Source organism: Anopheles darlingi, chromosome X, assembly GCF_943734745.1.
Source record: "Anopheles darlingi chromosome X, idAnoDarlMG_H_01, whole genome shotgun sequence".
Lineage (NCBI taxonomy): Eukaryota > Metazoa > Arthropoda > Insecta > Diptera > Culicidae > Anopheles > Anopheles darlingi.
This window is the reverse complement of record NC_064873.1, coordinates 6528004-6545503: the sequence shown is the minus strand read 5'-3', so window position 1 is coordinate 6545503 and position 17500 is coordinate 6528004. Positions and strand designations below refer to the sequence as shown.

General features: G+C 48.2%; 1 protein-coding gene across 5 annotated transcripts in view; it reads left to right on the top strand.

Moving 5' to 3' along the window:
* Positions 1–17500, top strand: part of LOC125959089 (uncharacterized) — a 153859-nt gene that overhangs the window by 126633 nt on the left and 9726 nt on the right. For all 5 annotated transcript variants that reach the window (XM_049691885.1, XM_049691877.1, XM_049691902.1 and 2 more), the window contains 2 exons: positions 7334–7472; positions 13591–13749. In XM_049691885.1, coding sequence (XP_049547842.1) covers positions 7334–7472; positions 13591–13749 — 298 coding nt within the window. The remainder of the gene's footprint in view (positions 1–7333; positions 7473–13590; positions 13750–17500) is intronic.

Sequence of the window (17500 nt, the reverse complement as noted above, 5' to 3'; positions counted from 1 at the left end):
CTAACAGATTTCAAAACCAGCAACAATCAATAAGAACTACTACCAATACTACTAACACTATCAGAACAGCCGCGTGAAAGTGAGACCGGTAAACAACAACGACAGCACTGCAGACAAGCAGGGGCCTCGCTCTCACTGGTTACTCTTTCGTTCTCTCTATCTTTTCCTCTTTCTCTCTCTCTTTATCTCTCTCTGTCTCTCTCTCTTTCTTCTCTCTCTCTCTCTCTCACTCACTCTCTCTATTTTTCCTCCATTCGCCTTCTCTATACCTCTTTTGAGTCGATTGCTCCCTATCAATGTCTGCTACAGGAAACCGAATCTCCACCGAAAGCCTACAAGGGCAGATCGTTTTTGGGGCCCAGTGTTGGTTTTTGGACTTGGGCACCTCCTCCAACGGTTTCTCCTTCTTCTTCTTCTTCTCTGCGTGTATGTACGTGTAAAATGTATGTGTAGACGTGTGGGTGTGTGTGTGAAAACTTCCCTGAGCGATGATTTTCCTCCTGGGCTGGCCGCTTGTCTAGAGCAGATTGAGCACGCGAACCAACTCGATCGTAAACGTATGACTCAAAACTCAATCACTACGACTTACACGTCCATCGAGAGTATCCTGGAATCTGTTCACCCATTGTCCTGCCAGCAGCAGCAGCAGTCACCGTGCATCCAGTGAATAGCGCTGTTTGATCAACTGTCAATAACATTGGTCTCCTCACCTCTTTCTTCTTCTTCTCCTTTTTTTTCTCTTCCGTCATCCCCTCTCGCCTGAACCATGTGGCCCGATAAACTGATAAAACGGCGATCACGACACCCCGATCGGCTTCTTCTTGGCTTCCACTTTGGGCTCCGGTTGTTGTCTTCTGGTGTTTTAATGTTGTCGCTGGCTGTATAGCGTACGATCAGGGCAAAGTGAGCACGCTAGCGATGGTAATCATGCTGGTGGTCATCGTCAAATGTGTCTTCCTCTGTTTTGCCCTAATGGCCGTCTGTTACAGGTACGCAAACACTAATGTCACCACCAAAAAAAAAAACACCAAAACGTAAACCAATTCCATCCCAGTTCTTTTCTGATTATGTCTCCTCTCCGCTCGCTGTGTTTCATCACAGCCTCTATCCATCCCTCCATCCTACAACAGAAAAACACACACATACACATACACGCACATACCACATCCACTCGTACACAGCCACGACTCGAATGCACCCCCATGTTTTTCCAACTCCCATGTTTTCATTTTATTTTCGTTTTTCTTTCCTTTTCCCCCGTTTATTACCATAAACACCTTTTCCTACCACCACCCCACCCCCCGTAAATCATCCCCTTGCCATGTCCTGTTCCTTCCCATGTCCCGTCACCGTTCCAGAGGTCCTAAACACCCACCTACGGAACCTACGCACACCGCACGCGGCTCTGGTAGCAGCGCTGCCGTTCGACATCATATTCCCGCCACACGCAGACAAGCGCCAGCAACAGGAGCTGCAGCAGCAGTAGCAGGGGGTGCTCACCGACCAAATAAGCTGCGCGCACACACGATGTCAGGGTTGAAGGGTCCACACAAGTAGCAGAAGGGCATTTTCGATCGAACGATCGATCGATCGATCGTCGTTTCTCTCAGGATATATTCGCAGACCATTCTCAGATTGGCAGGGATTATTAGCAAAACAAAATAGGCTAAAAGTAGGTTAGTTTTAAACCGTTCACCTCAAGCGGGGGTCAGAGCCAGCGAGCGAGTACACCAATAAACAAGCTGGCTTCCACTGAAAGGGGGCGGCCAGTTCCTCTCCACCCAAAGTACTTCTCAGAGTTGTTCACAGAGCCCCTGCTGGTGTTTGGTAGTATTAAGATGGCGATACTACTACTACCACCCACCACCATCATCATCATCTTCGTTGCTCGTGTCTTCTTCTCTCGATGGATTCTCAAACCGATCACCGCTCTCAAACCGGCCCGGCCACTGCCTCTATGTTCGCGTGTTTTCCCGTCCGTGCCCGCGTGTATGTGTATTTTTGTGTGCGTGTGTGTGTGTGTGTGTGTATGTATGCGTGTTTTTGCCTGTGTAAACGACGCTCTGCAGCGATAAACGTATTCGTGGTAAATGTGTCTCACTGTGTCTTTCTTATCATTGTCACACTACCTGTAATCCCGTTGTTGTTCAAGTAGCAGCTACTCTTCTCAACTCTACTTTCCACCAATCCCTTATGTTTTCTCTTTCTCTCTCCCTCACTCTCTCTTTCTCTCTCTCTTTCTCTATCTCTCTCTCTCTCTCTCTGTATCTGTTTTTCTTTTGTTTTACTTCTCTTCTCTCAATTTCCGGTAATTTTCCCCCTACATTTGAGTTCCGCTTCATCTGTTCCGCTCACCCACCGCTCACACAGTTGCAAATACTCGTCAAACTTGCGTTTCGTTTCGTTTCTTTCTGTATAACACCTCCTTCTACTTGTATCACTGCATCACGCATCTTTCATTTCCTGGTTTACCGCTTTTGGGTTAGGAGCGCCCACCACCGGCGGAAGGTCCTTCCTCCTTCTGTTCTCGACAGCTTGCGTCGTACGCGTACAGTCGCCCCGAAAGCTACACATATACATAAACATGTATATAGGGTGTGTGTGTGTGTGTGTGTTTCAGTTCTTTTTGGCGTTGTACGTTTGTATACATGCAATGGAGAATCGGGTGGGCGAATACGCATCTTTAAATATGTAAACATCTATGGTGTACGAGTTTCTACTGTATTTTCATAAGACGTATCGATGTGTTTGTTGTGTGCCGTGTACCTTCTCTGTTAAACAACAAAAACAACAAGACCACCGACTCATGCTAATTATGCATTGACATCTTTTGAATACACTAATGCACAACTATACGCCTACACACATTAACACACACACACACACACACATACTCTGCTTTTTCGAATCCATTTACACGCTCATATGTTATGAATTAACATTCTATGTACGTTATTTCTACTATTCTGTTATCATCAAGCCTCTCTCTCTAAATCCCCAACCTACCAAGACCCCCACTCCACCCCCATTTTCCGCTACGTCGGGTAAACCATTTCCCGGAAAAGCCGGAGACCAAACTAAAGGAAATCTTCAACAATAAGCAGAAGATCTATTGTTTACCATTTGTAGTCACTTCCACAATTGCGTCGCATCTCTCTCTCTATCTCCTTTCCCTGCCTCTCTAAATATATCTCATACAAACAACACTCTCACACACACACACATCTCCAGAGACACACATTGCACAGGCACACATAAAGCGAGACAACAATAGTGTAGCCTTGCGGATCTGCGGATTGTTTATGGTGGCTACGGGGTCCCCGCACCACTTCCACATCCGCCAGCAGCCAGCAGCCAGCAACCAACGTTCGCCATCCCCCCCCCCCCCCCCCCAACTCCTCTCCTATCAACCATTCTCCTCGCGCACTATCTAATTATTGAATAACACTTTGTTATTATTTTCTTTGGAATCAAACAACTACCAAGTGCTTCTCGTAGCTCGTGTTCCTCCTCCTGCTGAAACCCCCCCCCCCCCCCCCCGTCACACCCCACCCTGCCATGTGACTGCTGTTTTTACAAGCCACCAGGCGTCTCCATCTGCTTGCCACAGTGCCACAACAGGGGAGGCGCTTAATGAGATTTAGCATGTCGAGCAATTGGTTTCTTATGCGCTATAGCGGGGTACAGCGCGTATCGCTCTATACAACCTAACTTGCAACGGCAGCAGTAGCAGCTTTTCCACATCCCTCTAACCGCCCCCGAAGACAGTCTATAATGCTGTCGACCAGTAGCAAAAAAAAGAAAGGGTCGAAAAACTGACCAGTTCCGATGTTTAATGTGACGGTGTCCTTCGAGGCCTTCGAGACCTTGGCCAGTGCCAAGTGCTTCACTCAATCAACCGGAAGGAAGGAAGGAAGGAAGTGACCGACCACCAGCACCACCCCACCACCACCACCACCACCATCGATTACAGGCGACTGCAGTGGACTACTGCCAAACAGCCAAAACTTACCCAACCAAGGCAGCCGAAGAGTCGATTTCCAATTAAAACCAGAGAGCGAGAAGAGAAGAAGGGTGAAAACAGGAAGATAGGAAAAAGAAAAGGGGGGGGGGGGTCGTGAAGTCCGAGTTAGCCGAGGAGAGAATAATATCATCCTATCAAATTAACACTCCATTCGAGTGCGAGAGTTGCCTCGAATGCCGGCGACATGCAGCATGTGTGAGTGAACGAGCGGAGGAAAGGGGGATTGAGGTGGTGGGGTAGGATGACCTTTTTGCGCGATCAAAAAACGGACGTGACCGGACGGACGGACGGACGGACGTGGGACCGTTTTGGTGAAAGGGGGGCTTGCGTGTGATTGCTGCCTTGCGTGGCAGATCGCACTAGCACCACCATCAACCCCTCCCCGGTGGGTGGTTTTTCTCCCTTTATCGTGGATACGGATCACTCCTGCTGGTGGTGTTGCTGCTGCTGCTGCTGCTACTACTACGTGCTAGAACGACACTGGTTCAGCCTTCTCCAGCGCATAATTCGGTGGCAAACTGCGGCCAGTGTGCCAGCAGCACGCGTTCTGGATGAGGCCAGCGACAACAGGCCCCTGCTGTCAGATCCGCCTAGGCCAACCGCTCGTAGCGTGTGGCTCATGTGTGTGTGTGTGTGTGTGTGGATGCGCTTACAGCTCACGTTCTACGGCTGCTTTGGGCATCCACGCCGGAACCTGGCGTACGGCTGTACGCGCTCGGAATGTAATTCCCAGGGAGGGAGGGGGAGAGTTTTCGATTGGACGCTGGGGCGGTGACATGGGAACCATCGCAGCCACCATATCAGCACCATCTTGTTTTTTTTTGTTTTTTTTTTTTTGGTATCTAGCGTGTCGTCCGCTGCAGTCACATTCGCACTCGACCGGCGCTCTCCCGTCGTACCTGACACGAAATTCTACACGAAATCGGCCCCAACATCACGCCACCCCTTTAAACAGTGACGCAATCGTGTCGGAGGGGTGAAGAGTTGGGGTAGCATCCGCCATAGTGTCGAGACACACTGTGTGTCTCTCTCTCGCTCTCTCGCTCTCTCTCTCTCTCTCTCGCTCTCTCTCTCTTTCTTTCCCTCCCTATGTTTCTCTCTACCTCTTTCCGCTCAAACCTCTTTAGCTACCTCAATTTCGACTCAATGCCTCAGCGATCCGCGTTCGTGGCTTCCTCGTGCCATCAGTTTGTCGCTGCCTGCTCCTGCGACCAATCAAACCCCCTTGCCTCATTTTGGTCACGCGTCACAATCGCATACCGCACCCAGCGAAACCAGCGTTCTATACGGTACGCCAGAGTGCGACACTATGCCAATAAGGATAGCCGAACTATGGCCCCAATACAAACACGAAAGCAGAAGCCAAAAAACGGAAAAGTGGTGGAAAAACATGCAACAACAACAACAACAACAACAATGAAGGATGTGCTACCGGGATGCAGAGCAGCAAGATCAGCCACCAATACATATGAATACGTTCCCTCATTCCTAGCCTCCCCCTTCACAGACACACACACACGCACTCAGACACGCGCACTCACATACGCACACACAAACACACACACATACACACTGCTGAGCCGCAAGCGCTGGGCGTGTGGCGCGAAACCACAGAGCGCGACGCGACGGGTTTTTTTTCATTTACGCCGCTTCTCCTTCCGCTTACGTTTAGCTTAGCGGGCTTTTCTGTTGGTTTTTCCCGGGTTTTCCTCGCGTTTGGTTTTTGTTTCTGAATTCTTGCGGACCCACCCCTTCCCCCCCTCCGTCGTGCGCCATTCCGTTTCCGGTAGAACCTCGCGAATGGCCCTGTCGTCGGTTATCTGCGGCGGCTAACATATGCGCGTGTTGGTTGTGTGTGTGTGTGTTAGAAAGAAAAACAGGGAGATAGAAAAAGTGAAATATAAAGAAAGAGAGTAAGAGAAAGAGCAAGAGAGAGTTAGAAAAAGAGAGAGAGAGAGAGAGAGAGAGAGAGAGAGAGTGAGAGAGTATATGTGCCGTTGCGCTGCTGTGCCAACATTTCTATAACTTTTCTTCTTCTTCTCTTTCTCTCTCTCTTTCTCTCTCTTTCTCTCTCTCTCTCATTTTGCCTACCGTGAAAACGAACGCCTGATAACAAACACACACCCACACACACGCACACGAAACACGTGAACCAAAAATTCCACGAAAAATGTAAACCTCGATAAAAATTACATTTTGGCATTCTTACCCCATACCCACCCCCTCCCCCAAACCCCTTTTATACCGTACGGGCGACTAATGCGGTTTGCACTCTCAAACACACACTCTCAAAAACCAAACATGTCCACTCTCTGTCTGCACACACCGGACTGGGACCGGAATGCGCAAACCAATCATTGGTTCAACATGGGGATTGCTGGATTGGATGTCTGCGCCAACCGTTTGCGCTGGTCTTGAAAACTTGCCCACATGGACACACCACAACCCACACAACCCACTTACTGCTGCTAATCGACTGCCCACCCACCCCCTCCATTGGATCTCTATGGTGTCGCTGTACTTGTACACTCTCACACACTATCACATACACACACACACACACACACTCAAATACCACGCACTCTTTCGTGAACCAATTTCTAAAAACCTCCCTCCTGTGAATACAATGACGAATGTGTTTGTCCATGTGTGTGTGTGTGTGTGTTCGTGTGCGTTTCTGTCACTTCGATGTTGATTTGTACGTTCTTGGGATTGGGGGACGTGCAACATTTCGATGTAATATCCTGGGGACTTACTCAACGCGCGATAACGATCACGAACACGACAACGAATACTGACCCTCCTTTTACGTCATCAACAACAACGTCGTGTCGTGTCTCACTCACCCGCAAATCCTGCTCCGCAAACAACAACTAATCTCTACTACAACCGCCACTACCACCACTGTAAAACACCATCGTGCCCACCTCGATCGCTCTCTGTACGTGTGTGTACATGTGTGTGGGCACCTTTGCTTTGTGTGCTTGCCGGTGGTTTGTGCCGGTTGAACGGAATCGACAATAACAACAACAACAACAACAACAACAACAACCTCCACCATCACAACAACAACTATCATGACGATAAAACTGGCAACCAAACCCAACTGGTGCGTCCGGCGACGGCGACGACGACGACGACGGCGTTTGCTGGATGAACCGGAACCGGAAACGGCATCGCGAAACGACGACGACGACGACGTGCTGTATGACGACAACAACAACGACGATGACGACGCTGACGACGACGACGACCATCATCGCCGCCGCGTTCATGCCTCTACCTTCGCCTCTCTTCGTCTACCAACAGCCAACTATCACGGCTCAAACACAGTGTTTCTAGTCGGTGTCTTAATGTCGGTTGTTGGGGGAGTTTTTATAACGTTTGCTCTGATGGCTTTGTGCTACAGGTCAGTTGTAGTACATAATAACTTCTCCTTGTGCCTAAGGTTAGTGACTGTTTCCGTTTCTTTTAATTTTTTATCTCATTATTGAAAAAAAAACAAACAACAACAACACACAAACTAACACTACCTTCGTTACTGCTACCGCTAACTATTACTACTACCTCTACTGCTACTACTATCACCAACACTACCTACTACTAACTACCTGTCTACTACCAACTACTGTTACTTCTATAACCACAAATACCAAAAACGATTACTACTGAGCCCCACTCTTACTGAACAACGGTTACTTATTTCTACTACTAATACTGCTACTACTATTACTGTGAGCATCACCACTCACCATGACAATGATGACGCTACTTAATTGCCAGCAACTCCGCTGTACGCTGAACTACACCCTTTTTCACCTCTCACCATCATCACCACACACCAATACACACACACATACACCCACGCACACCACCCGCACTACACACTCATACTCACGCTACCATCGCTCAATCCGCCCCTGACCGTGCGTCCAGTTCGAAAGCTCAAACTACGTTTTCCGTTTCCGGTTTTATTATTGTTGTATTTACTCTTACTCTCGTCTTCTCGAATCGCCCCCGCTGTGTCTTGTATTCCTTTTGTGTTGTTTTAATTCGTTTGTTTTTATTTTCCTTTCCTGCAAACACATCCCTCCACTAACCCGGCCCCCTGTCCTCGGACACCCTCAACCTTTTACTTGTTGCCCTTTTTTTGTTCAACCATCTCGTTTCAACCACTTTCAACGTTCTAACACTATCACTATTACTACCTACCGCTACTACAAACTACTACAACTACTATTACTACTATTACTGCTGCTGTTATTGCTACTACTACTTGTAACACTACACTAAATCATCTCTCTCTCTCTCTCATCAACACCTCCCCTAAGCCCCGCCCAACGACAGAATCAATCATAACCACCACCAACAACCCACCCACCAACCCACCCACCACCCACGAAGCTCCGTTTAAGCTGTGCGGGCCCTTCCGCCGTCTGTCGTCTGCCCTCTGGCGGCAGGCCTCCACTCTACTCTTTCGTACCGTTTCCGACTTCCGTTTATTGGTTTCTCTTACTTCTCTACCTCTTACTTCTACATCTATTACTATCGATATTATGTATGCATATATACATATATATAACATAATATACATCCTACATACATGTACATGTTGTATCGAGTTGTTTGGACAGTCCTTCCTGCTATCTGCTGCCAGTAAACTACGAACGTTACAAAAAGTATCCAAGGTAGTTTTCCAAGAATCCGGATTCAGATTCCCGGCAGCTGCAGACGCCCAACCCCTCACCACCAGCACAACTTCAACCTCCTTCTCCGCACAAAGTCTGTTTTTTTTTTGTTTTGTTCTCCAATCCCCCAACCCCACACTTCCCCAGATATGATCTTCTAACCGACGATCGGTTCCGCGGATCGTACGATCGGCACCATTTTTATGAAGCTGATTCCAAATCGCGGGTAGGGTTAGCCCTTCACTTGCAGCACCTGTGGCGTCCTTGTTGTCTAGATGTATTACAACCCCTTCCCCACCACCCCCTCACCCTTGGAAGTCGAGCAAAACTGAGTCTTCTTGTTGTCTGTTGTGGTTTTTCGCATTTCACCGCTTTCGAGCACTTGGTTTTTTTGGGGGCGAACAGCCCAGGGCTCCGCCGATCGAGCTCACCGTCATGTTTGCTACATCTCGTTTCTTTTCCCCCATTTTTGTTTCGTGCATCCACCCCCCGTCTACACACACATACTCGAATCTTCACATACATACACACCCAAAAAACTCTACCGAACAGCTCGCACTTGGCTCGCAATTCACTCGCATCCTCACTACGGGTGCGCTACTACTGCTACTAATTTCGTCAAGGTCATCATCCCCCTTTACTTCCCCCGGTCACCCTTCCTCCCTCCTCTTCCTCTTTCCCCCCAACGAGCCCAACGGTTTTTTGTTCCTCTGTTTCCTTGGTTCGATTCCACCATTAGGTGCACCCTAACCCTAACTAAACCAAAAACTTCACTCCATTTACAATTTTTCGGTTTTTCGTTCTATCTGTCCTTGTTTCGATGTCCCAAACAACTCACTCACACCGCAGTGTTCTTCGATGTTGTGTACAAATGTGTGTTTTGGTATCATCTTCGTCTTTTATCTTTCTTTCTTTTTTCGTTTGTCTTCTTTCAAACTACTACCCGTTACTTTACCCCTCTCAACATCTATTATACTTCGATCTATTTTAACTCGCGACTTGCTACACCTGCCTCACAGAGCCCCTCATCCTGGACAGTCCGTCATTGCCGTCATTGTTTGCTTCTGTGTTCTCTTCTGTGCCGTTCTGTAACTCGGATTGATTTTTATTTCCTCCGTTTTTCCATTAAAACGCTTTTTGATCAAACGACAACCCATGCGATAGTTTACTTAATTTCCTTCTTTTTTCCATCCCTACGACATGCTGCTGCTGCTTTCGTCCTCTTTTAGCTTTAGTTTATCTCTTTCCCTTTCCGTTTGCAGTCCGGTCTGCTTTCCGGGTTCATTGTGCAACTGTTTAACGGTTTGATTTTTATGGTTTCATTTCATGTTTTCCATGTCTCTAACGCTCTTTAACTCACCTCACCCCGTACTCGTACTGCTGCCCCGACAAACTCCTTGCCCCAAGCCACTAACCCCCCACAACACAACGCCCCTCGCCCAACCACCTGCTCTTCAAAAAACCATACCCAACCCATTTGTTTCGATCTTGCAAGCACCATGCGCTGTTGCCGGTTACATATTCGACAAACATAGCCAAAACGTCGCCAAAAAAAAAAACAAAAAGTACTACAAAAACAAAGAGAAACTTTACTCCTACCGCTATACTGTTACTAATGATCTACTTTCCAACTACTGCTACTATTTCTTGGCCGAAGCCTTCTCCCCCTTTCCGCGCCGAATGGAGGGATTAGGGGAAAAGAAGACGAAAGCGAACGAACATAAAAAAATCAAACCAAAACTATCATATTACTAGCGAAATCGTAACTACTACTCGTTCCGTTTGTTTTGTTGTTGTTTTTTTTTAAATATCGGTTCCCTTCTGTTCTATTTCTTCTTTTCCATTTCTGGTTTCTTTCTTGCTTTCTTTCTGTGCCCAGCTGTCGGACGACGCTGGTTTTTCGTTCCATACAATACAAAAGTCAATTGTCAAGTTGTCTGGTTTTGTTGATTTTTTTCGATTGTTTTTGTTATTACGTTTTTCGGTTTTAGAAATAAGAAAACTACTATTGCATCCCCACTAAACAAGCATGCGTTTGTGTGTGTGCGTGTGTCCGTGTTCTTACCGGTTGTATCCCAAAATGGTGCTTCGTGCATGGTTTTAGCTCTTGTTACAAAATAGGCCTTGTTGATGCATGCATGCCCATGCCACACCACACCAGCTGCCGTCGCCTGCATGCTGCCGACTGCATGCTCCGACTGCATGCTCACCACCGCTTCCCGTTCCCCTGTTCTGTTGTACACTCTTTCTTTCGCTCTCTCTCTCTAGCTCTGTGCTTACCTTTTTTTTTTGGTTGCTTCCCAACCTTAGTGTCCCGTGACAGCCGCTAGCTAGCCGTAAAACGTAACAGTGACTCCAACTCCATTGCACGTTACCTGCCCGCGTTAGCGTTAGCACGGGAGGGCCTCCAACTCTGCTACTCGGCATGAGAGAATGCGCATCGAAGCGAGAGCGCGCGCGCATGTGTGAATGTCCTGCATGCCACGCTCACTGGTAGTAGTGGGACGCCGGTAGGCTTTTGCTTTCGCTGACTAGCCATTCAAACGGTTCGAGCACTGGTGGAGAGGAAGAGAGAGAGAGAAAGAAAGCGACAGAGTATGCGAGAAATAAGAGAAATAGAGAAAAAGAAAGCGAGAGAGAGAGAGAGAGAGAGAGAAAGAGAGAGAGAGAGAGGAAATTAAGCTTAATAATCCACCTGACCTCATCCCCTCTCCCCATCCCCTACCTACCTCCACAAACTCCGCTCCTCTACTAACGCACACCCTTCGGGGTCTGAGGGTGCATGAACCAAGCAGTGAACGCGGGAAGTTTGGTCGCTCCACGCGCTGCATGCCAGTCTACTACAGCTCTGACAGTTTCACTCGGCCGCGTTATATGCTATCGCCACCATTTTTCTACTCCATCTCCTTCTTTTTCTTCTTCTTCTTCATCTTCTTCTTCTTCTTCTTCTTTCTCTCCTGCTACTACATTTACCCGTTCTTCATCACAACTACTGCCTCCATCAGCAATCCCCCTTCACCCAGCAATCATCCCCTTCTTTCCTCCCTTGAAAACTGGCGCCCATACGAAACACCCCGCGTCCGAGCTAGCTACTTTACCCTTTACCCTAGCCCCCCTACCCTTTACCCCCAGCCCTTTGCACCCTCCAGGAAAACTGCTGGAAATCCGAATCCGAATAGATCGAATCAAGAAGGAAACGCGAGGACCTGGAACGTGAACAAATGAAAACTAGTCCCTACTTCCCCAACACCCCCTCCCCTAACTCACCACCACTCAGGCTAACAGCTCAGGCTTAGGATGGTCGCTCTAATGACGCACCCGATACCGAACCAACAACAGGTCCAAGACACACTGCGCAACCATCCGCTAGTCAGCCATCAACATATGTAGGCACCGTATATCCCGGTGCACATCATCCCTCTCTAGCCTCGCCCTCCTTATGAAACTCAAAAGGGATCTCAAATCAAGTAGAATGATGACTGGCTTCTAGCAAAATGCTATAATAATGTATCGTAAAAACCGGTCTCAAACCACATTCCCGCAACCCCTCCAAAGGCCCCACCTTCACGATCACTAATCCCCCCATCAGCACCCACCTCTCCATCTCTGCCACTCGATCCTTTCGCCTTAACGAGAGCGCCAACTTCTTCATGCCTGTGTTGCTTCGCTTTTGTTTCCCTCTGTCAACAAACAGTTATCATCACCTTGACACACTCTATTCCCCGCTCACCCCTCCCCCTCCATCCGCGTGTCCTCATGTCATACGCTACTGTGTACTGTGTCGGTGTGTGTTGTACCAGTTTGTTGCATTTCTCCCTAAAACCAAATCTCTTGCTCACCCCTGAACCCTTAGTTCATGCTTACGTTACTGGCGTTACTACTGTCACGCATTTACATCAAACACTGACCCTTCACCACCACCATCCCCCCCCCAACCCCCTACCCCCGGTTCATTCCTCCCTTACATTATCGTCCCGTAAAAAGATTTAAAAAAAAAATAGAACAACCCACCTTCGATCCACTGCCACCTATTCTGTTGAGTTTTGCTTCTTCACATCTCTCCGCATCTCTCCACTTCATCCATCCACACCATTAGCGAAGCAGAAATGCTAAAAACAAAAACCAAAAAAAAAAAACAATTAGAATGAATGCTAAAAAGAACTACTATTAACGAGGAAACGAAGAAGTAGAGGAGAGGAAGAAGAAAAAAAACCCAAAACAACAACCACAACAACAACAGTTAACATGCCCGTTGAACCGGAACCACCGCGCCTGAACTGATCTGTGATTTTGTGCTTCTTCTCTCTTTTCCACACCCACACCGATTCGCATCACTCTCCCCCCAAAAAAAAACAAAAAAAAACAAAAAACCAAAAAATCAACAACCAATTTGCTGGCTGGGAATGCCGCCCAATACGCGTGTACTGCCGTGCTGCGGTGTCGCGCTAACGCGTGTATTCCCACCCCCCACACCCTTCTTCCGCTGATGCCGCGGATCAACCTCGCCATTGCCACGTTCATCCGTTGTCCGATGCCCACGATCGTCATACACCGATCAATTCACACTCACACACATGTACACTGCCACACAAACAAACACACGCACGCACATGCATACACCTGCCATTCATCCATCTTGTATCGTACGGATGCTGACGATGATCTACGCGGCGTGACTTGAACGCGGCGATTCCGTGGGGGGTTTGCTCGAATTTGAATACTTCCACATCCACACTGACACATATCCACACACTCTCACCCATCAACACACACACACCCACATACACACACAAACCGCACATCTACTCCATCACTCCCCGCGGCTGGGTTGGGGATGGGGTGGGATTGGGGTGCGGGGTTGGGGGTGGGTGAGAGCAGAAAGAAAACCACGCGCCTTAAGTACGATCCACCGTACGTGAAGAAGCCGGTGGCGAAGTATGTTGGTGGTGCGACGCAGGCCAACCATCACTCGCAGGACGACATTTCGCTCGCCGGCTCGAACAAGATGATGTTCGGCAACCAGACGACCCAGTTCAGGTAAGTGTGGTACGGTGGCGGCGCGGCATCCGTTGGCCCTCAACCATAATCCGAATTCCGAAAACAACAACAACAGCAACCAACAACCAACAACACCAACACTAAACCAATGCTCCCTGTTCCGTCTGCTCCGAGAGGTGGGACCACCCGAACTACCACCAAGACACACACACACACATACACACACACATACACTCGTGCAAACACTGGGTGCTTCTATAACTCGTGGCTGCAGCGGCTTCTCCATCAACTCTCCAACCATCAACCACCTCCTCCCCCACCCCATCTCCATCTCCTGCCATCATCTCCCAAAAGCACCACCCCCCTCGCCCTTCCACGCGCCCCATTCTGATTCTTCTGACACCACATTCCAATGAATGAACCTCTGACGGGCTCTACTCGACGTCTCAACGCTCGGTTTTGGTCATCGCTGCGCTTCTAACTCTTTCTCTTTCCACCACACACACTCACACACACACACACACGGACACACACTCACAACCACACCACTATCAAGACAGGGGAGTTCCTCACGCAAACAGGTGACTGCGTCATAGTATCACCTTGATATACCAGGCGTATAACCTTAAATCCGCTGTTTGCTTATAGATGGGCTTATCGTGCAAATTGAGCTGTTATCATACTGTTGTCATACTGTTTTCTGTATCGGTTTAACAACTGTTTACGCGCATCAGTGCAAGTCATGCAAGTGATTCCATGCAAGCACATACACTTTTAATTGCACAATGATGTTTGGTTTTGTACCAGGAAAAGAGCTTATGCGGGAAGCTCAAGTTTTTTTTAAATGTGATGTCTAGTTTTTGGTATTCTATTTTAGAAAATGTACTTTTTTCGATAAAAAGAAACCGGCGGATTGAAGGTTATACACCTGGTACACATATACACACCACACAAGCGCAACGCAGATGTCGCGACGCGAGGGAGCCAACAGCAGCCTGCACATAGCCTCATTTTTCTCCAGCGCTTTTAAGATCGTGTATCCATTTGCTACTACTTCATCCTATTCTGCTCTCATGCTCTCTCAACATTTCACTCACAATCTACTCACTCAGTCATTCATTTGTGCATGCAACGCGGAACACGGAGCTTGGCCGACTAAAAAAATGGAGAAAAAAACTCACACACACACACACACACACACACAGATACAGAAATCAACCCCGTAGCAAAGTAGAACGAAACGTTGACCTCGTCGTCGTCAGCTTTGCGCTGCCGCTGCAGTCAGCAGGTTCCTTACCATTCCACTCACCCCCCCTACCTACCTACCACCCGTGCCGTACAATCCCCAGCCCAAGGTGTAATCACAGAGCAAGCATGCAGGGCAATCAGGCTAAGTGCCACTCAAAGTAAGAGCCAGCTATAGGCGCCGCTAGCTGCAGCTCCTCCCTCTCCACACTATACCATTCCATTTAGACAAGACAAGGCCCCCTCAATCCTACGCCCGATAGTCCAGACACTAAAGGTAGACCATCGTCTCCTACTAGCTCCTAGCCACTGCAGAGGAGAAGCACTGAAAGCACTGAACCACCGAAGCGCTCCTCGCCAACGAAAACCATCATCACACAGCCAAATCCATCCCCTTATGCCATCAGATGATGAAGTGGATGCTGGAAGAGGGGGGGCCCGATGTAAGGAAGTGGGGGGGGGGGAGACACACCGGGAACTGCTGCTAAGGAACAAGAACCCGCAAATGTCGATCCCGAGAATAGAGAACGAATGGCGAAAAAAAACCAAACAAGCAAGAGCAATAGAAAGCAGAAGCAATAGAAAGATCCGGTACCGGGTATCACAAACATACATACATGCACACACACCCCCTTCCCCCTTATACTAACACACAGCCACAACTTATGCACACACACACACACAAACAAACCTACAGAGGAAGTTTGACAACAGTTTAGGAACTAGGAAGCTTGACGCGATTAGCTAGGTAGTGCCAGTCTTTTGCCCTCAAAAAAAAAAATGGGCCACTCCGTTTGCTCCCCTTCCCTTAGGCCCATAGAGAAAAGCTTAACCTGCATTCCCACACACGCACACACACACACACATACACATAAATAGACACACACAAACACACATGAATTGTACGAAGCGGAAGCGAGAAAGTGTTTTGCATCCTGCATCCTTCGCCACACCACAAGAAGCCCAACGATGAAGCCCTCTGCTTCTCTCTGCTTTTTTTTACTCTCTCTTTCTCGCTCTCTCTCTCTCTCTCTTTCTCTCTGCTCTTGTTCGTCTTCTCTTTCACTTCAACTCATTTCTTTTTTCTGTTTGTTTTTTCCTCCTTTTTACATTTCCTTTTTCTTTTGCGCTAACCGATCGCTCATTCTTTATCCTTTCGCTGCCTCCGTTCCATTCTTTTGCTCTTGACTCATCCGCTACCCAACTCTTTCTCCTCTACTTTGCGCATTCTCACCTGCATCCCAGCGTCATAGCGAACCAGTGTTTTCTTTTCCATTTTTCACCAACCTCGTTGCTACCTTTAATTACGTTTGCATATCCTCCTGTTCTAGTTCCGTTTTGGTGAATGCTTGCTTATGTTGCTTCTTCATCACGCTATTTCGCTGTCCCTCTTTCTCTTTCTTACACACACATACATATATACACACGTACACTCATGCGGGTACACCCATTGCTTTCGATTTTTCCGTTTTATTATCCACTTCACTTCGATTGCTAGCGTAGTACGCTGCCTTCTCCTTATCTCGCTTGACTCTGAGCCGATCTCGCTGGTGTCTGGACTGCAATAGCAGAAAATGCACGCCAGGGGTTGTCACTAGGCACTCTAGCCTTCTAGTCTTGATCGACGCCAACGAATTCCAAAGCCAATCCGAACAGCTTGTTGCGAAAGAGCAAAGTCGACGCGATTGCATTTTACTTTTTGCTTGTAGGATGAGAAAGAGCCTGCTGGTGATGTGCTTTAGCTCCCATAGCACTAGGCATACGCCTCTGATCGCTTTCGAACGATCATCATATAGACATCCCCCTTCCACCCGCCCTTTAAAAACCCTTGCCTGTCTGGTGTGCGCTTGATCTGGCTGGAATTTGGGGATTAACAGTTGATTGACGATTTGTTTACTGCTCGCACTATCTCTCTTACGGTTTCGTTTTCGTTTCCGTTTCCGTTTCCGTTTCCAGTTCAGCATATGTGCATGCTCTTTAGCTTACCCAATTCTACTCCATATACTCAACCATCCCCCCCTCCCCCTGCTTCTTCCTGTTCCTAAATAATCCAAACATTAGATTGCTCCACTTTCACGTCTCTAAACAAACTAACACACACACGCACACACAGAAACACACACACACATTAATCGCAATGTGTAACCCATTGTTATCATTTCCTTCCTTCAGTACCCCGCTATCAAGCCATACTCAGCACTACCACCACCTCCATGCCCTCCTCCCAGTACCCCTTCCCAACCCCCTCTCCCTTGCCATCCCATCAAAACATCTGCATGATCTTCCTTCCGACTCGCGATACGCGTCGCGAGTCCGAGGTACCAGGTACCCGGGGTCCTCAGGGTAGCCGTTCGATGCCTGTACTAGCGTGTTAGGACTGCTTAGCTGATGAGTTGAATCCATGAAACCCCGCCACGACAGCCCTGAACCTCCCTGGCCCGTTTTTTGGCTGTTTTTCTGCATTTCTAGCGAAGCTGACTGGCGCTCGAATTTTTCCACACATTTTCCCTATCCTTTTTACTTTCCCTCTCACCAGTTACCAGTT